The sequence below is a fragment of the Salvia splendens genome, chromosome 6, assembly GCF_004379255.2.
Source record: "Salvia splendens isolate huo1 chromosome 6, SspV2, whole genome shotgun sequence".
Taxonomy (NCBI): domain Eukaryota; kingdom Viridiplantae; phylum Streptophyta; class Magnoliopsida; order Lamiales; family Lamiaceae; genus Salvia; species Salvia splendens.
In genome coordinates, this window is record NC_056037.1 from 37,551,411 (window position 1) to 37,572,719 (window position 21,309).

The 21,309-nt window shown below is 36.7% G+C and overlaps 2 protein-coding genes, 1 non-coding gene and 1 pseudogene across 3 annotated transcripts; all 4 read left to right on the forward strand.

Moving 5' to 3' along the window:
- The first annotated feature begins 1,536 nt into the window (after positions 1–1,536).
- LOC121809453 (WEB family protein At3g02930, chloroplastic-like) lies at positions 1,537–5,166 on the forward strand. Its single transcript, XM_042210088.1, has 3 exons — positions 1,537–1,794; positions 2,340–2,544; positions 2,710–5,166. Exons 1-3 carry the CDS (start codon positions 1,778–1,780, stop codon positions 4,951–4,953), a joined length of 2,466 nt encoding a protein of 821 aa, XP_042066022.1. The 5' UTR covers positions 1,537–1,777; the 3' UTR covers positions 4,954–5,166.
- A 485-nt stretch (positions 5,167–5,651) lies between these two features.
- TRNAY-GUA lies at positions 5,652–5,737 on the forward strand. The gene is given in 2 exon segments: positions 5,652–5,688; positions 5,702–5,737. It is a non-coding gene; the product is annotated as a tRNA-Tyr (tRNA).
- Positions 5,738–6,181: 444 nt separating this feature from the next.
- On the forward strand, positions 6,182–6,897 carry LOC121807455 (FAS1 domain-containing protein SELMODRAFT_448915-like). Its single transcript, XM_042207691.1, has one exon. The coding sequence runs from the start codon at positions 6,217–6,219 to the stop codon at positions 6,856–6,858; it is 642 nt and encodes a 213-aa protein (XP_042063625.1). The 5' UTR covers positions 6,182–6,216; the 3' UTR covers positions 6,859–6,897.
- Positions 6,898–17,098: 10,201 nt separating this feature from the next.
- LOC121808481 lies at positions 17,099–21,264 on the forward strand (annotated as a pseudogene).
- Positions 21,265–21,309: the final 45 nt, after the last annotated feature.

A 21,309-nucleotide genomic window follows, 5' to 3' on the forward strand; every position in this document is an offset into this window, starting at 1 on the left:
GAAATAGTGCTCTCCTTGGCAAATAATCGACGTATTTTATTGTTTTCGTTGTAATTTATATAGTATTTGTATTTAATTTGTTTCCTTTCATTGCATTAGCAACAATGTTTTAAAAACCGGACCAGCAAGCGAACCGGCGTCGTTATCGGTTCACTGGTCAAACCATTGGTTGAACCGGAATACTGTTTATATATATATATATTTATTTAGTACTAAATAATAAAATATAATTAAATGTTTTATCAATAAATATTATAGTATTATACATTTAATAGTATTATTATAGAAAACAAGTCTTCTACTAGTATATTGGAATATTTAATGACGTTAAGTATAAATACAATAATAAATTATACTAATGCACAATATTAAAAACTAGTATTAAACTCTATGTATAATTATAAACTCCTATATTGTAAAATATTAGTGATTGTAAAAGTATAATTAAAGTATAAGAAATATATTATAATTAACAATTTCTTAAAAGAATATAAAATTAAAATGAATTATTAGTTTCGGTGGAAAAAGAATTTCAGATTTAATGTATAAGGATAATTAATGTTTATAATATTTCAAAATGACCATGTGGTAGAGTGGTAAAGGAGTAGGTATTTAGATATGAAGTCATGTATTCAAGTCCTAGCAATAACAAATCTTAAAAAAATATTTCGAAAAAGTGAAAAACCGATTTCCGGTTCGCGGCGATTCAATGTGCTAGTGGTTTTTAGGCGTGAGCCGGACCGGACTGTCTGCCAGTTGCGGTTGAACCGGCCGGTCCGGTCCGGTTTTTAAAATACTGATTAGCAGATAGAATTGAGTTTCTCTCGGTGACAATTTTTTTTGGAAGAAAGATGGAAGTGGTTAAATTGATATTGATCCAGGATTTAATTAAATTATTTTAAAAATAATACTATCAAATTTGCTAAACAGGTCAACAATGGCGATATATAAATTACTACTAATATATGTATATCAATTAATTATATTTCTCATATTTGTAAAGTAATATGTGGAGCAATTAATTCTATTTCTATATTTGTAAAGTGTGTGGAGCCCCCATGAACTGTAGATTCGAAAAGACAATTCTTCCATATATCTCATGCTATTACAGGGAAATGTGTATTTCAATCTATTTGCATTTTTGTGTTGTGCATAATAAATTGGTACTCCTTCCTACTGTATTTGAATTTTATAAAAAAAACAATTAAAGGTGTCGTTATAGAGCTATTTTTATTAGTATAATTATTAGGTAAAGAAATGGAAAAACATTAATTGTATGAAAAAAAAGTATTACTCTTACTCCAGTTTAGTTTAAAGTTATGATACCGATCAAAAATCAACAATAAATTATACTAATAGTATAATGATAATTAATTTTTTTTTATTTTTTATACTAATATTTTTATTTTATTGTAAACAAAAAAGAAAATGTAAAATAAAACAAACTGACGATATGGAGCACACCTTCAGCCGCCGACAAGAGAGAGAGTTATATACGGAATATATATACAGAGAAGTAGAGGTTGCTGTGAAGTCAGAGACAGACTACACCTTCCAAATCATCTTTTTGCAGTAACTTCTTCCCCACTTCCATCTCTCTCTCTCTACATTTCCCTCCTTTCTCTCTCTACAAACTGTAATTCGCATACAAACACCTTCACAAACTCGCACTCAGATTTATATTCTCTTCTACGGAGACACAAAATGGCTGCATTTCATTGATTCTCGCTCGTTCCCCACCCAACGAATCACAATCGGACGCAGTTGGCCATACATCATGTCTACCAAGCCTAAGTAAGCGCCATTATTTTTGTTTTGCGCCGATCTGATGCGCGATTCATGTTTTTTTAAGTAGATCATAGTTCAATCGGCCGAAATTCACCGTTCGTTTCGTGATCCGGTGTTTTCATTTAGAAATTCAGTTTCGATTTTCGGAATTCTGCCGTCGGAATCCTTAATTTCGAAATGTTGCGTTTTGATACTCTCTGATTTTCGTAACTATTCAATTTACTGTCGTGTGATGTGTGTGTAACTCTTACGAGACAGGTTAATGAAGTTCATGTTAGCTGGATTATACTTGCTGATTTGTGTGAATTCTGCCGTTGGAATCCTTAATTTCGAAATGCTGCGTTTTGATGCTTTCTGATTTTCATAATTGCTTGCTCAATATATTGTCGTGTGATGTGTAACTCTTACGAGACAGGTGAAGTTCGTGTTAGCTGGATTATACTTGATGATTTATGAGAAAATTGATGGATTGTGTTGATCTTTTATGCTCGATTTTGATATGAAAATGAGGTTTGATTTCGTGATAACTCATGATTGCTGCTGGACTATAGATCTGCTGTATCTGGAGCTCCTGCTAAAGCATCAATGGCAACTACTCGCGTGAGCAAGGCTAGCAGCAGGGGAGCAGCAAAATCCAGTGCGGATGCAGCTTCTCCCCTGCAAAGCTCTCGCCTCTCAGCTGATCGCTCCCCGAGATCTGTTCCGTCGAAGCCGGCCGTCGAGCGCCGGTCGCCCAGACTCACCACCCAGCCAGAAGTAAGTCTTATTTGTTGTATTTGATGATGGATTTTGACAAGCAATTTGCAATTGTAGGAAGCAAATATGAGGCTTCGGCATAAGAAATGAATTTGATCTATCTATCTAGATTGTGAATGAGAAAAACGAGTATTTGTTTGATCAGAATTCTTTGTTAATTCGCAGAAAAAGGCGACTCGTGTTTCAAAACCAGCTGAAGTTCAGCCTGAATTGATTCTAGCTAAGGAAGAGCTTAAGAAGGCTGAGGAGAAGCTAGTTTTGGCTCAGAGTGATAAGGAGAAGGCTCTTGATGAATTGAAAGAAACCCGGAGATTGGCTGAGGAAGCGAACGAGAAGCTCCGGGAGGCCTTGATTGCACAGAAACGAGCAGAAGAGAATTCTGAGATTGAGAAGTTTCGAGCAGTTGAGATGGAGCAGGCCAGCATTGAAGCTGCTCAGAAAAACGAGGAGGAATGGCGGAGAGAGCTCGAAAAGTTTAGGGACGAGCATGCAGCGGACGTTGCTGCTCTTCTATGCGCCACTCAGGAAATTCAGAAGGTCAAGGAAGAACTGGCTCAGATAGGTGAGGCAAAAGACCAGGCACTGCAGCACGTAGACGATGCAACGAAAATAGCAGAGGCTCATTCCCAAAAGGTTGAAGTTCTTTCAGCTGAGTTGGTCCATATGAAATCTGTGCTCGATTCTAGAGTCGAAGCGGTGGTAAGTGAGAAAGAGAGAATTGTATCAGAACTGAAATTGGAGATAGATTCCCTGGAGAAACAGCTTGAAAAGGCTGAGATGCTGGAGGAGAAATTGGCAGAAAAAGAGGCTATCTTAGAGCAACTTAATGTTGACCTCGAGGCTGCAAAAAGGGGCGAGTCGTATGCTCGTAGCAGAGTGGATCAGTTGCAAGAAAAAGTCGAGGAATTAGCATCTCAAGCTGAGCAAGCCAAGAGATTGGAGAGATCTGCATCAGAATCACTGGAAACTGTGATAAAACAGCTGGAAGGAAATAATGATTCTTTGCATGATGCGGAATCACAGATTGGATCGCTTAAGGAAAAGGTGGTCTTGCTGGAAATCTCAATCGAAAGGCAGAAAAGGGATCTAGAGGAGTCGGATATCCTCCTTGACCTCGCGAAAGAAGAAGCTTCGGAAATGGCGAAGAATGTTGAATCTCTGAGGTTGGAGGTTGAGACTTTGAAAGAAGAAAAAGCTCACTCTTTAAACAACGAGAAGCTTGCAGCTGAAAATGTGCAAACTCTGTTGGAAGAAAAGAACAAACTCATAAACGAGTTGGGAAATTCGAGAGATGAAGAGGAGAAAAGCAAGAGGGCTTTAGAAAGCCTAGCATCGGCATTACATGAAGTTTCTACAGAAGCAAGAGATGCGAAAGAAAAGTTGTTGTCGTTTCAAGTTGAGCATGAAAACTATGAAACGCAGATAGAGGATCTGAAGCTGGTTCTCAAAGGAACAAACGAGAAGTATGAAAGCATGCTTGGTGACGCGAGACAAGAAATTGATGCGCTGAATGGTTCAATCGAACAGTCCAAGCGTGATCACCAGAACTCGAGAGATGAGTGGGAGCAGAGGGAGCTTCATTTGATGAACTCTATCAAGGAATCCGAAGAGGAGAAATCATCTGTTGAAAGTGAAATCAACAGGCTGGTCAATCTGCTAAAAATGGCTGAGGAAGAAGCTTGTGCAACACGAGAAGAGGAGGGACGTTGGAGAAGTTCGTTTAAAGAAGCTGAGTCGGAAGCCATTTACCTAAAGGGAGTCCTTGGTGAAGCAAAGGCTGAGAGCATGAGACTGAAAGAGGGTCTGATGGAAAGGGAAAACGAACTGCAGAACGTTCTTCAGGAAAATGACGAGCTGCGTAAAAGAGAAGCTTCTTCTCTAAAGAAGATCGAGGAGTTATCTAAACTTCTTGAAGAAGCTCCGGTGAAGAAGCATGAAGAGGAAAACGGTGAGCTCACGGACAGTGAAAAAGATTACGACATGCTCCCAAAAGTCGTCGAATTTTATGAACAAAACAGCACTGAAGAGCTACCAGCACCTGCAGAGGAGACACCACTACATGAAGTTCATGATGTTATTAATGACGAATTTGTTCAGACAGCTTCGAAAACGGATAATCTGAAAGAAAAAGAGTCAGAGAAGGGCAATGACGAAGCTACAGAAGTTGATCTTAAAATGTGGGGTAGTTGCAACATTGAAGAGAAGGACTACTCTCCAGGGGGAGACACGGAGCAGGAATCTTTCGAGGACGAAGTGGAACACAAAGCCGGGGGCACAGACAGCAACGAGCAGGCGAATGGCGAAAGCTCGCCAACGAAGCAAAATAGTGCGGAGAAGAAGAAGAAGAAACCATTGCTTCATAAATTTGGGAACCTACTGAAGAAGAAGGGAACCACCAATCAGAAGTAATACATATGTTTATACAAGAGATATTATATTCCAATATGTTTTGTGATTTTTTTTTTAAAAAAAAACTTACATTTTTAAAAATCTTTTTTTTGGCTCTGATTGATGGGGTCTGAATATGAAAGGGTTGTATCATTTTTAGATTATTTTGTACCTATCTCACAATGTGATTAGCCACGAGCCTTCGACTTCGAGTGTGAATTTGTTTATTTCAAACTCGTGTTTGCTGAGTTTTACTTTGAAGTTGGAATTGTAGGCCACCTTAACTACGGATGAGACAATCATGAAGTGTGACTTAGTTGTTGAGACGCTTCCCTTCCAATCAATAGGTCGGGGTTCGAGGGGTAAAGACTACTATCATTGATAATCTTTTAAAATATTACGGATTAAAAGTTCACTGTAGGTCATCTACAGATATATGCTACCTCAAACATGTGTGTATGAAATAATTATACTAATAATGATAATATTTGTAAAACTAGATGAGATAAGGAGTATTGCAGTGAATATAGCTTATTAAGTGACTGTAAAAATGTTAGTATTAATTAAATTAATCGATATCATACCTATATCCACAAAAACTCAAATTTTAAAGCCCCCTACGGCCATACCTACCAATCGAATTGATTTTAATAAATTACATACTACTCCTACCACTTTTTCATAGATATATATATTTGTTTCGGTTTATTACTCAACAACCGACCTTAGCTCAGTTGGTAGAGCGGAGGACTGTAGTATTAGCAGATTAATCCTTAGGTCGCTGGTTCGAATCCGGCAGGTCGGATTTTTTTTACTTTATATCTTAATTATTGTATTGTGAAATGAAATTCATATTATAATCCAGATATATAAACAAATGTTTAAGAGCTCAGACTAACATAATTATATTTTTTAATTATATATTTTAGGTGATTTAGATATCATTGATGAGAGTTTTTGTAAGATATTTAGATATGGAGAAGGTCGAACATAAAGGGACACAAATGGAGTAACATAGAGACTTCTAAAATTATTTTTCTCTTTTACATCTCTTCCTCATAGTGTTCAAATTTAACCAAATTTTCTCTTTTATTTATCATTTGCCCAATGATAAACTATTTTTAACATCTCAAAATAACCAAGAACCATCATGCAAAATTGATGAATGACTAGTTGTTACAACACCACAAATGCATGTTCTCAATCATGCATTTCCCATAACAATATTAATTAATCTTCATCACATCTCCACAAATCCAAAACTTCATCAATTTACTTTTCACAATGACACTAACAACAATTCTCACCCTAACCATCTCACTCTCAACCGCCGCCGCCGCCGCCATGAGCCAAGACATCGCCGCCGCCACCCAAGAAATGCAAAAGGCCAACTACTTCACATTCGTGATGCTCCTCAACATGGCGCCGCCGGAAGCCTTCCGCGGCGGCAACGTTACCTTCCTAATGCCCAACGACAAAACCCTCGCCGGCGCCGCCGTCGGCGGTGGCGGCGCTGCCGTGCTGGACTTCCTCCTCCGGCAGTCCATCCCCTCGGCCCTCCTCCTCGACCACCTCGAGCGGTTCCCGACTGGGACAATGATCCCGGCCTCGAAGCCCGGGTTCATGTTCAGGGTCAGTAACGGCGGGAGACGCCGTTACTTCCTCGGCAATGTTAGGATCACGAGTCCTAACATATGCACGAGGGGATATTCCGTTAGGTGTCACGGCGTTGACGGAGTGGCGGACCCGGTAATGGTTCCGCGGCCGGATATACCACATCCGGCGCCTACTTGCGGCGGCGATGTGGCGGCGCCGGCGCCGGCAGTGCAAGTTAGTAGGCAGAAATCTTCGAGTAGGGGTGAGGTTATTGATTTGGGAATGGTATTAGGAGTGATAATGATATGTATTGTTAATTTGTTTTTGTAATTGAATGGAAAATGGCATGTTTATTAAATTAATCAACTGTTTTTTATTGTATATGAGTTGATTGTATTATGAACTTAAAAATATAATATATCACTGAAAAAATGAAACGGGGTAGTGTTAAACTTATATGGTAATACATTTTAGAGTTGGAATCGTGTTTGGTCAAAGAACTTTGAACAATAATAAATGTAACGAAACGTTTAATTTTGTGAAATTAAATATTATTGCGTCGATCTGTGTTCGGAGTATATGATCTTGATATAGTATTCATTTTCTCAAATCCGGTTCCCTGGGAATGAGAAATAAATGGATTAAAGTTAGTCGATTAAAGTTAGTCAAAATAAAGCTAAAAATGAGCAATGAGAAAAACCAAATGATTAATTAACCAAGTATTAATAATCACATATTGAAAATGATAACCTTATCAAAGAGGTATTCCATTTAATAACATGAATTATTACGTGTGATAATCATCGTGGACTAAGATGGGCGGTAGGGGCCACTAAGTGCGCGCAAGCACGCCGTGACCTGTGGACTTGGATCTTAGCAATTGGTCTTTGGGCTGTTCTTTGGGATTGGTCGTCGAGTTTGGTCTGAGCCACGCCTAATCTTTTTGGACCACTTCAAACGTAACAAGGTCCACGTTGTCCACATCGTGATCGGACCACGTCGTGGTAGACACGCAACAAAGTCCACAACGGATCTCGCCTAATCTTCTTCAGGTTTGAAGTTGGCTACCAGGAGCTTATCTCCGTCCCCGCCCTTTCAATGGTACACTTCTAGTGTAAAATCTCAAGTTCGAATGTATAAATAATTGAATTATGTATCCGTGTGTTTTGATCCATGCAAAACCATTCTTAATACAAAAATGCAGAACCAAGCATACAAAAGTCATTTTTAGGTCATTGTAAGCTTATTTTTACGTCATTATAGTAAGGATGACATGAAATGATCTTAACATGACCTCAAACCCAAAGTTTATAATATGACCTAAAACTGCTTTACAATGACCCTCCGTGTTTTTGTTTAATTATTGACCATTGGATTGTCAAATCTCATTGTCAGGATTTGGTCTGAATTTTGTATTGAGATCAAGTTTTGTATTGATCATTTTCCATGTATCCGTAATGTAAAGAAACACTGGGACAATCATTATAAATGCATGTTGAAATTACTAAATTATTGGTACGTATATATAAAAATGTTAGTAAATTTTATTTTGTAATCAAACATAGAAATAATTCATCAATTAATTAAATAAACCTTTCTATTCCCACGCTGTGTTTGCAAATATTAATTTCTATTAAATGGAGAAGTAGTAATATAGTACTCCTACGTACTGTACCTGTTTTTGAGCCCACTTAAACGTTAATTTGAAAAGTAGCCTTATTAAATTATATCTGGAATTTAATAAAATAGTGAATTTTTCAATTTTATCTTTAGACAGATTTAGACCACCACCTATGTGTTAATCTAATGGTCGGAATATTACGAGATATCAATAGCACCAGACATAAATTGGTTCTAAATTGTTGTATATTTACCTTTCTCGTATAAACTTAAAATCACGTGAAATTAATTACGAATTAATTACGAATGGGCACGCATTTTTTTTTTCTGATATGGACTTTAACTTTTTATGTATATATACGTTTATTTACAATATATTAGATTTTCAAAAATTGATAATTTAAAATTTCGAAAACTTAACCCCTACTAATATTGCTATTTTTTTTGTTCGCTTCTATATATGTTAAACCGATGCATAAATCTTTGATTGAGGAATGTGTATTTTTGTTTGTTTTTAAAAACTTAAATATAATAAGCTACATTTACACAAGACTCTTCATTGAAAACATGTGCAAAAGCAAATGAAATTTTTAATGGAGAGGGATGTGAATATTTTTCAATCTTATATAAAATTTAATTTGATAAGTGGAGAAGAAGTGGCAGAGAATGAGAGACAACATCATTTTCGATTATCAATAGCTAGCTGTAATTTACACGTTTATCTCTCCTACGCCACAAATATTTATATTGGTGCTATATATTTCTCATAAGAAAATTTAATTTTAAAAGACTGATAATTACTAGAATAAAATAATTAAATAATATTACATTTACAAAAAAATAATAATCATGTGTGTCGATAATAATGTGATTTTCTTCATATTACAACAAAAAAATGTAGGCAGTAAGTTAGAAGAGGTGATAAAAATGCCTTGCAATTTACATTTAGTGAGTTGGACGTTGCAACGGGACACGAGTACTCTGAAAAAAAGAATTTTCAATAACAACAAAACTACAAAATCACATTATTACCGATACACGTGATTATTTTTTTTGTAAATATAATATTATTTAACTATTTTATTCTAGTAATTATCAGTCGTTTATATATTCTCCCAAGTGAATTTAGGAGACAAAGATCCTATAGGCATATATACATAAATATAAGAGCATTGGCAATTGTGGCCGATCGTCACATCTGAGCGATCGGCCACCTCATCGGCGCCCGTCGGCCTCCACTGCAGAGGGAGGGCCGATATCCCATTTTCTTTTTCTTTTTTTAATTTAATTCATTTTTAATCCAATATATATATATATATATATATATCATTAGTCATTCCCCATCAATTCACATTCATCCATTTTAATTCTACTTCTCTCCACAATGATATGAACTTCAGCAATTTTACTTCAATTCACATCTTATCTATCTTATCTTTTTTTTTTGTTTTTTTCAATGTAGGATGTTTTATTTTATTTTAAATAAAATTTGTTTTTTGCATATATTACGTTGTCTTTAATTTATTCCAACAATTAAAAGTGAAATATATAAAAATAGTGATGATTTGAAAATGAAATGGGCTCTAAGATATTGCAGGGAGATAGACTATGAAATAAGCCTGCTGATGTGGCAGGAAAAAATAGAGATAGGCTTTGAGCTGAGCTCCAGAGATAGGAACTTATCTAGTGGTGACTAACGATGAAATAAATAAATTTAAATCATCTATTTTTCAATCCAATAAACTCAATTGATTCTATATTCTCGTCGAAAGGGAATTTAGGAGACAAAGATCCGATATACATATACGCATAAATATAATCGTAGAATTATATGCTATTATATACTCCATAATTAAAGGCTCAACTGTGTCGGGTAGAATTTGTTTTTGATATTGACTTCAACTTTTCATGTTTTGAGTTCTATATTATTAAGATGATAATTTTTATTATATTCATATAAATAAGGATTTTTTTAGAAAAAGCTGATAATAAATTTGATCAAATTTTAGCCAACTCTACAATTTTTAAAATAACGTGTTTCACAATTCTAAGTGATAGTATATACTTTAGCCAATTCATATACGGGATATTCTGTATTTTCTATACTAATATTAATGTGTTTGTGAGTAATATATAAATTTGCAAAAAAAAATCACTATTGATTTTGACTTCTTCGTCATACATAATATCTTCCGGATACAAATAAATAGGCCAATAGAGAAAAATAACAATGGTATCATAATTAGATACTCCTTCCGTCCCATAAAGATTGTGTCACTTTGACCGGGCACGAGTTTTAAGAAATATAATGAAAAGTGAGTTGAAAAAATTAGTGGAATGTGAGTCCTACTTTTATATATTAGTTTTATAATAAAATGTGAGTAATAATGAGTTAGTGGAATATGAGGTCCACTGTAAAAAATGGTAAAAAGTGAAATAGGACAAATTTTGTGGGACGGATGAAAATGAAAAAATGAGACAATCTTTGTGGGACGGTGGGGATAGTATTTAACTAAATTTTGTAATTTTTTGGCAATTTCTTCCTAAATTCGGAGTATTATTTGTGCCAACCAAACATCTCACACACAATATTCCCCAAAGCCATACGAGAAGGGTGAAGTCACACACGATTTAAAAGAATCTAAAATCAACTTAAATTGCTTATTAAACAAATAACACAAAATTATAATTCAATAGAATAAGGTACTATACTTTTTAAAATCAAGAAATTGTGGTTGATGTTAGTATTTCTCTTTTTAAAAACAAGAAATTGTGGTTGATGTTAAGAGCATTCTCATCTGTGCTCTTTGGCGCATTCCCATCCGTGCTCTTGCCAAAGAGCACGGATGTGGATCCGAATCCACTTTTATTACTTTTTTACTTCATGCTCTTAGGCAAGAGCACAACACTCACATCCATGCTCTTCCGCAAGGACATGCTCAAGAGTCTCACTATTCTATTATTCAATTTAAATAAAAACATTTCCACAATATTAAAAATGCATTAAAAATATCCGGAATACTATTATAAATTACAAAAAAATTAAAAATTACATAATTAAAATCCTAAAAAATAAAAATTACATAATTAAAGGCTAAAAAATACCCCCGTGGAAGACTATTCCTCTGGCCCTATCCCCAATGTTCTTCGGAGACCCCGTATCATTGCCAAATGTGAATCAAGTTGCTCGGGGGTCATATTTGACCCATCAGCCAAATTGAGTTGGGCCAAAAGGGTCCACAATGAGTTGGTGGGGGTTGAGGTGGCATAAAGGGTGCGGCGGTTGTTCGTCGCCTTCTTCCTTCCTTGCGGCCGGCGTTGGGAACTGCTCGGGCCGGCGTCGGAGCTATCCAAATTAGCTCCGGCGAACTGGCTAGCCACATCATCCTCGCCGGTGTCTGATAGGGATACTGACCTCGACCGTTTGCTGGAGGAGCTGGAGGAGGATGATACGCCCCCCCTATACTTCGGATGCACACGCACCTCCTGCCAAACGCTGAGGTACTTGAACGGTTTGTAATTTATGGATCGGTAGGTCGCCAAGGCAGCACTGATGATGTCGAGCTCGCTCCGACCGCTCCCCGCCGACCGCTCTTCCTGAAGGTAATACCCCTAAAACTTTTGGATTTCTTCGTTGGCTCTGAATATGACATTGCGCTCGATGGTTCCAGCCGGACGGTTTTCATTGTACCGGCGAGAGACGCGCCACCAAATCCTATCCCCACTTTGGTTTGTGACTATCTCCGGATCTTCGGAGATAATCAAATAGACTTTGAATAATTGATCCATCTCCGCTGGAGTGTATGAGGTGCGGACACCACGAGGTGTAGGAGTAGGAGTAGGAAGATGAGGAGTTTGAGAGCCGCCGCCGCCGCCGCTCCCTCCCGATCTGGGTTCGGGTGTCTACCCGTATCGCCCATCGGGGGCATCTTGGTCGTCCACCGGGTAAGGCCGGTAGCCACCCGAAACTTAAGAACTTTGGGTTTGAGGAGGGGCCGAAAATTGCGTTTCCGGACTAGGAAATGGCTGTGAGTCGAACCATTTGTGGTTCCAACCGCGGGAGTCGGAGGGGTGATCGCCGGAGCTAGACATTTTTTTTGTAAGTAAGAGAGAAAGATTGAGAATTGATAAGAGAAGATTAGAGAATTTAGATGAGACTTGTGTAGTGTGGTGTGAAATTTTTTGTGTGGAAGTGAGAGTATTTATAGATTAAAATGTGAATTTTGAGGGAAAATTGAAAAATAAATTAAAAGTGGGAGAAAACGGATAAAATTTTTTGGGAAGTGGGAAATATTTTTTAATATTTATTCAGATTTTTTAATTAAAACCTGATTTTTAAAAAAAAGAAAAATAAATTGCCAACGGCATTGCCGTTGGCCAATCAGGAAACACCACATCAGCTGCTCACTGGCACAGACGTGCTCGATGCATCGAGCAGCGCCTTGCCAGCGGCGAGCAGGGTGGTACCGCGCCAACGGCACGGACGCCGTCGGTCGGTGCGAGCACCGCTGCGGATGCTCTAATGTGAATCGGGTCCGCCCATCTAGTTTCAGACCAATCCTATTCGGGTCGCGGGTCAATCGGATGAGTGCTAATCGGGTTGTGATTTCTTTATGGTTATAAATGTTCGACCCTAACCCTAAATGCGCGGGTTTCGGGCTAGTCCATCGGGTTGATCGGGTTGCTACAGATAATGTTAACATGCGATCAATCCAATAAATAATGATTAAAATTAGTTATATTCATAAAATGAAAAAAATAACTATGATAAATTTGAGGTATATGCTTAAACTCAATCATAAACATGTTCAATAACTAATATTTTAGATATTTCGTGAAATTTAAAGCATGTTTTAGAAATTTAAATATTTTGTTAGTGAATTTGAAGTTTTTAATTTATTTATCAATTATTGTATTAATAAAAATTCAATATATAATTTTTATATTTAATATAAAATTGAATTTTTTTTAGTTATATATATTATAAAACTAATAAATGAAATGTCGAATTGGGAGTAAAAAATACTCCCTCCGTCCCTCATAATTCGTCACCATTTGACCCGGCACGAGTTTTAAGAAATGTAATAGAAAGTGAGTTGAAATAGTTGGTGGCATGCGAGTCCTACTTTTATATATTAGTTCTATAATAAAATGTGAGTATGAATGAGTTAGTAGAATGTAGGGTCCATTACCAAAAATGGTAAAAGTGAAAGGTGACAAATTTTTAGGGACGGACGAAAAAGGAAATATGTGACAAATTTTCAGGGACGGAGGGAGTAGAACATTAGAAATAATATTGGGCTTCTGGGCCAGCCCATCGGGTTTTTGGGTCTGGCCCTAACGGGTTGCAGACTAATCGGGTTTTGATTTTATCGGGCTAGAAAATTTCAACCCTAACCCTATAAATTTATCGGGCTATTCAGGCCAACCCACGGGTTGCGGGTGTAATATCCCTGACCCGAAACATGCATCATTTTGCATTATTGCATATTTTATTCCGTATTTTGAAATAATGAAGATATTATGTATAATATAAATTTGTTTAGCATATTAAATCATTGAATTAAAGTAGTAGTGTGTGCATGGGATTTAAAGTAGTAATATATAATATATATAAATATGTGTACAATATCAATGTGTGTATATGGCTACGTATAGCCATGCACAACTAAATATAGTTATAAATGAGTATGTGTAATAATAATGTGTGTGTATGTTTAATAGTATGTGTAATACTATGGGAATGGGTGTGCAAGGGACACGTAGGTGTTGTGCTTGGGACACAACACATATATATGCATGGAAGATAGGTACTACACGTGTAAATAGGAAAGGAATTGCACCATTTTTTTAGAACTTATCTTCACTTCTAATTAGATAATGTAAAATTTGTGAACTTTTGTTTATTATTTTTTTTGAGTCGGCTAAATAGCCGACGTACATGTTTATGTACATATATATATATATATATACACTATATAGTTTATCTTAAAAGAAAAGGGGGGTTTGAGAAAGTTTAGAGGAAAAACAAAAGTAAAGAGAAAGGTTTCGGATCGAGGGTTATAAATTAAGAGTTGGAATCAGGAGCTCAATAAGTTTACCTATTGTGATAAGGTGTGTATAAATCACACTTTTAGTTTTACATGTGTTATGTGATTGATTGTTATATGTTAAATTGGAGTGAATTACTGGATTATATGGTGTGAAATTGGTATGATTATGAATTATTTGATTTTGATGGTCGAATATGATATGGATATTTGATTGCTGAAATGGACATGTTTGTTTAGATATATATTGGATAATTTGATGGAATATGATATGGATATGTTATTGGTGAAAAGGATATGTTTATGATACCGATTATGTGAATCATGTGATTAAAGAGGATCTGTGACAGCCTTGTACTGGATCTGAAATATAGAGGGACCTATGAGTCCAATTACAGAGAGGCCTTCGGGTCAAATACAGAGGGACCTATGAGTCCAATTTCAGAGAGACCTTCGGGTCATAGAGGAATCCCGGGCAGATACCAGGCTTGACTGTTACAGAATAATAAACTGAATAGAGTAGCATATGCATATGAATATGAAATGGTTTGTTTTTAAATTATGTTATATTTTATTTCTGATTATATGTATTGATAAAATAATATGCTTGATGTTTGTATCATGTGAAATTAAAGGTGGAAATTTATATACACTGAGTTGTGGCTCATTTAAATCACTAAATTTTTCAGGAATAAGATAGCAGTAAAGTTTTTGACTGACGTGGGTCATAGGAACTCCACGTGTTATCAGGTTCGGCGGCTGACGCATATTGGCAACCTTCTCCTCCTCATCATTTTTGCATGTAGATAAACGTATAGTATATAGAGTGGTGAGAGGGTTTCACTACTGTGTAGAATGTTTTGAAATATGTACTTGATGAATGTTGAATTTTAGAGTTATAGACTATGTGTGTTCTATGAATTAGACACGTGTATTGATTTCTTTTATGATAAGGAATTTATTTATAGTAAGTGCATACGTCAGAGGGGTTGAGGTGTCGCAGCGGGCTACACTGACATCCCTAGATGCTAGGCTAGATTCTTGTGTGGCTCCTTCTTTAGGGATGTGCCGTCAATTTGGTTTGAAATCAGATTGTTTTTTTTTTTTTGAAATTGTAACCGTCTATCATACTCCCTCCGTCCCGGGCTACTCGCTCATTTCCTTTTCGGCTCGGAGATTAAGGAATGAGTGTATAGGAAAGTAAAAAATGACGGCTGTAGGTGAAATTTTTTACTAAAAATGGAAAGAGTGCAAGTAACTTGGGACGCCCAAAAAGGAAATAAGTGCGAGTAGTGCGGGACGGAGGGAGTATGTTGTATTGTAACTCTGACATGCCATGTTTTGTCGGTATGGTCCAATTCCAAAAAAATTGAAACCTTAAACGACATGTAACCACTAATTATGATTCGGAGTTGGAAAAAATGGTGAAATTGAGGAATTGTTGAAAACTGCCTAAAACAATCAATTTTGAATCGAAAATGGAATAATCGATTATCTATTCAAAACTGTCAGATGCATGAATTTACTTGTGAGGATGATTATGGTTATGTCTTCCAAATATTACGAACTCTAATGTTTCAACTCTCACGTCCATTGTGAATATCAACTTGCGTGGGGTTTACAGAAAAAATAAGCTATCTATGTATCCTATCAAAATATCATAAGTACTAATCTTTTGAGATTTGTTCTTTTATTTGATTTGTCACATTGATGCTTTCATTGAGAATCGTACAATTTGGGTAATGGTCTATAGAAGACAACTAAAACCAACATGGCTATGACTAATGACACGTTTCTTTAAAGCTGACTTCGGAGTAATGATCTAACAAAAAAACTTGACGAACGAAGATGTAACACATAATGGAGGACCGATGCTACAAACTTTGATATCCCACATTGCTTGTGGAGGTCAACTGATATAATGGGTTTTCTCACTTTAACAAATTAATTTTTGATGAAATTATCTTATTTGATACTCCATGTAATGTCGGATATGCTTCTCCAGGATTAGGCGGTTCCGGTTCACGGTTCACGGTTCAAAAAAATCATGAACCTGAACCGGCCCGCCAAGGGTTTAGGCGGTTCCAGTTCCGGTTAAAAAAACCGCCGGTTCGGGCGACGGTTCAAAACCGCCGGTTTGGCGGTTCAGTTTTATTTTTGCATTTTCTTCTTTATTTATCTATGGAATGTGCGTAAATAAAATTCAAAAAACCACGAAGAAAATTGCTTTATTAATATAAAGTTAAGCGAGGCTACAAGTTACAACAATTACAAATCACTAAAGACTTGAAACCTTAAATAATAAATTTAAATATTGGTTTTTTTTAATCGTCTATTTTTATCATTCTTATACAAATTATATTAATTGTTGCTTTTTTGCACATTTTAATCAATACATTGAGAAAAATGAGTAACATACCTACGTTTAAATCCAATTATTTGAACATGTCCACATTCTATAAATATACAAATTATGAGCAACATGCCACATTCAAATTTAATTAAACTATTATAACTAAACTATTCTAGTTGATACTATTATTAACTATAAATTTGTCTTAGAAAAGGAATTATGACAAAAATAAATATAAAAATAGTAAATAATAAAATGTAAAAAATAAAGAAAGTTTAGTCTTTTACATTGGAAAAAGATTAATGAATGATCTAAACATATAGTTATAAAAGAAAATAATTCAACATATTTTGTCCGACGGTTCGAACCGCCGTCGCCGGTTCCGGTTCCGGGTTATGAACCGGCAGTTGGTTCGATTTGTGCATGCCTAAGTAGTTGGATCGAATGGCGACCAATTGCGCCGCGTCAGCTCTTGCATTTCAGTTAAATCTTATCTCTCTTGAATCATATTTCTGAACTACCCAAAATACCCTTTCCTCTCGTATATACACTCTTCATTTTCAATCCTTCCTCCAAAAGAAACCGCCACTTCTCTGTTTCTCTCTTTCGAAATCAATCAACAATGTTGAAGGTAGCAGCAAGCGAAGCTCAGAATCCAGAGCTCTCATCTCACGCGCCGCCGCAGCCGCCTCAATCAGCCGAGGAAACTCACATCTTCGTCTCCAAACTCCCCGCCATTCCGATCTCCAACGACATTCCTCTCCACACCTACTGCTTCCAGCACTCCTCTCACTATCCAGATCGCCCCTGCCTCATCGTTGGCGCCGGCTCCAGCGCCGGAAAATCATATTCCTTCGCTGAAACGCACCTCATCTGCCGGAAAGTCGCCGCCGGCCTCTCCGCCGTCGGAATTAGGAAAGGCGACGTCGTGATGACGCTCCTCCAGAACTGCGCCGAGTTCGTCTTCACGTTCATGGCAGCGTCGATGATCGGCGCCACCACGACCACAGCGAATCCGTTCTGCACCCCCGGCGAGATCTACAAGCAGTTAAAGGCGTCGAAATCGAAGATGATCGTCACTCAATCGGCGAACGTCGATAAGCTCCGAGACACCGGTGACGAATCGTTTGTTTTCGGGAAGGATTTCTCCGTCGTCACTATCGATTCGCCGATTGAGGATTGCCTGAGCTTCTCCGATTTAATGGCGGCGGATGAGGCGAATTTGCCGGAGGTGGAGATCGATCCGAACGACGCCGTTGCGCTGCCGTTCTCTTCAGGAACCACGGGGCTGCCGAAGGGGGTGATTTTGACGCATCGGAGCTTGATCTCGAGCGTCGCGCAGCAGGTCGACGGCGAGAATCCTAATTTGTATTTAAAATCAGACGACGTCGTTCTGTGCGTGCTGCCGCTGTTCCACATCTTCTCGTTGAATTCGGTGCTTCTGTGCTCGCTGAGAGCCGGCGCAGCGATTTTGCTGATGCAGAAGTTCGAGATCGGAGCTCTGCTCGAGCTGATTCAGCGGCACCGCGTCTCGGTGGCGGCGGTGGTGCCGCTGCTTGTGCTGGCACTGGCGAAGAATCCGATGGTGGATGGCTTTGATTTGAGCTCGATTAGGATGGTTCATTCGGGGGGAGCGCCGCTGGGGAAGGAGCTGGAAGCGGCGCTGCGCAGCCGTCTGCCGCACGCGGTGCTTGGACAGGTATTCACCTCTCTTTGCACGTAACTGCCGATTTAACTAACTTTATTTTTTTTATTCTTTTAAAATCACGATTATTTTACTACTATTAAATTATCATTATTTTAATGTGAAAAAAAAATTACTTTATTTATTAGGACATAAGGTCCTAGTAAATATAATATTTTTTAATTTTGAATATTCTGGTAGTAGTATATCAGATAATGTCATATAAGTGTTTTTCCCTCCTTGGCTGGCTTTATGTGTGCATAAATATATATCTATCTATATAAAATGTAGTTGCTTTCATTTTCATATAGTACAAGACTTAGATGACAAGAATACTATATTAATTGTTTTTATTATATTATATTCTTTTACAGTTTTTGGAATTGTGCTTTTAAAGAAATTGACTTGGTATGTGGGAAGTGGAGGTGGTGGAATGAATGGTCTCTCAATATTGATGTGTTGCACATATATTAGTGTTACTTTGTCAACTTGCAATTACGTATAAAATAATTGAACACTATTAAAAATAGTCAAGCCTAAAAGACTATGAAATTTAAGTTCGTTAGTCATGCTCCAAAAATTTTAAACAGAAAATTGTCATACAAATTAAATTTGATAAATTCTGGTTAATTCCGTAATTTTAAAAAATATCCGATTAATTTGCTTAATTATTTCATTTATTTATGTGATGTAAGTGTAAAAGTACAATTGCTTAATTTGTGGGCCCGACAAATATTAATTTAATTATTTAAGGTTGGAGTACAACTAATTAATGTAACGTTAGACGTCAATCTCTGTATATAGGAGTATATAACCAGTTTGGATTATGTCAACTAAATAGACAAAAAAGCAATTTTACTATTCATCTAATTAATTAGTGTTCAATTGACGTTGGTTTACGATTATTAGGGCTATGGCATGACCGAGGCCGGGCCGGTCTTATCCATGTGCCCGTCCTTCGCGAAGCTTCCATTGCCAACCAGGTCAGGCTCTTGTGGCAACGTGGTCCGCAATGCCGAGCTCAAAATCGTCGACCCCAACACCGGCTGCTCCCTCCCCCGCAACCACCCGGTGAAATTTGCATCCGTGGACCTCAGATCATGAAAGGTACTTTAGTTTTGACTACACTAGTTGTACAATTGTGACCTTTAATTTGAGAAAAATAAATTTATTTATGTTACAAGCTAGTACTACTATATAAATTACTGATATACAGTACTTAATATTTTTGTACTGCACATACTAACAATAACAATTCAAATTTAATGAGAATGAGAGTTTATCGATAAATAAAGGTGGGAACGGTTCCAGTTAACCGCCGGAACCGGAACCGGTGGGCATCTCTATGGGAACCTAGTAAAAAGAATGCAAAATCCAAATTGCAAATAAATTTATTTGTTCAAATCAACGTGTACATGACAATTTAATTGTAGATCAAAAGGTTTCAAGCATAGACATTTGATCGGAATTAGTATTATTTCAAAGACGTGACTTTTCTTATTCAGAACTATTTCGATACATACTCTCATTTCAAAGCAACAACAACAATGACGACAAATCGACAATAACTATAAATGTTACTGACTTTATGTATTTTCATGTTAATGTGTAATAATGTGAAATAGGGTATTTGAATGATCCGGAGGCAACTGCTAGAACTATAGACGTGAACGGTTGGCTCCACACGGGCGACATAGGGTACGTGGATGATGACGATGATGTGTTCATCGTAGATAGGGTGAAGGAACTCATCAAATTCAAAGGCTTTCAGGTAACATATATCTATGTCAATCTATATCTCAAAGAAATGTTCTGTTACATATCTTATGTGAACGTCTTTTACACGAGAGCAGGTGCCACCTGCTGAGCTCGAGGCTCTTCTCATATCCCATACCCAAATTTCTGATGCTGCAGTTGTATCGTAAGTCATCAAAAAAATTGTACATTTATTTTCTTTTAAACTCAATTATTCGTTGTTTAAAAAAATATCTAATTAATACCCTTTTTATAATTATACATATATTTAATAGGCAAAAAGATGAAGCTGCTGGTGAGGTTCCTGTGGCTTTTGTAGTTCCATCAAATGGATCCGAACTTACTGAAGAATCTGTCAAAGTGTTCATCTCCAAACAGGTACAGTACTCCAACTTTCAAACAAAGCGAATTGCATTACAACATTACTATAGTTCGCAATTGTTCCAAGTCCTGAATACCAAATTTTGCTAGAGTTCGAACCTAAATTCGACTTCGTGAATTACGAACCAAGGTCACTAATCGAAGATGCTAACCTCGATTCCGAAAGCTAAAATTCAGGCGCAAATCAATTTTAAAAAAATCCTGAAATTGTTTGAAATCATGGAAACAACATTGTTTTAAGTTTACCTTGATATCAAACGATTTGAAGATTCAGCATTTTGTCCACGTTAGAAAATCCAGCTTTCACGTCATCACCGATTTTACTGAAAAACTAGTCTCATGGGACGGGACAATTGCGAATTATAGTAGCAAAATTTATGATTTGATTCGCCGAGTTTGAAAGTTATGGCATTGACAAAAATTAACCAAAAGGTGGCATATGGTATAAAGAATTAAAAACCCTTGGGAAATAATATTTCTAATTAAATGTTGTTTGAACCAATATTTTTATTGCACTTCTTGTATATGTCACAAACTAATTTATTTATTTATTTTTTTTTCTTTTTTGAAGGTTGTGTTCTATAAGAGACTACACAAAGTGTACTTTGTTCCTTCGATTCCAAAGTCAGCATCTGGTAAAATATTGAGGAAGGATTTGAGAGCCAAGCTTGCTCATGCTTCCTCTTAATAATTAAATTACATATATTCAACCACATGAAATATGCAATTTAGATTTATCATTTATTGCCTCGCGTTTGTTACCTTTTTTCCATGTTTATTTATAATAAGGAAACAGTTTTTCATCATGTAATATTTTTGGAGACATCAATTCTTTATATAGTAATGTCTATTAATTCGAGCCAATGAATATTTTGCAATAAGTTTATCTCATATGTAGTGATTTTAAATTTTTTGAGTATTCTTTTCTAGTTAGTTTT

Coding starts and splice junctions, on each gene's coding strand:
- LOC121809453 (XM_042210088.1), top strand. Junction 2,545..2,709: donor GACTCACCACCCAGCCAGAA/GTAAGTCTTATT, acceptor GTTAATTCGCAG/AAAAAGGCGACTCGTGTTTC.
- LOC121807455 (XM_042207691.1), top strand. CDS start 6,217: ATGACACTAACAACAATTCTCACCCTAACCATCTCACTCTCAACCGCC.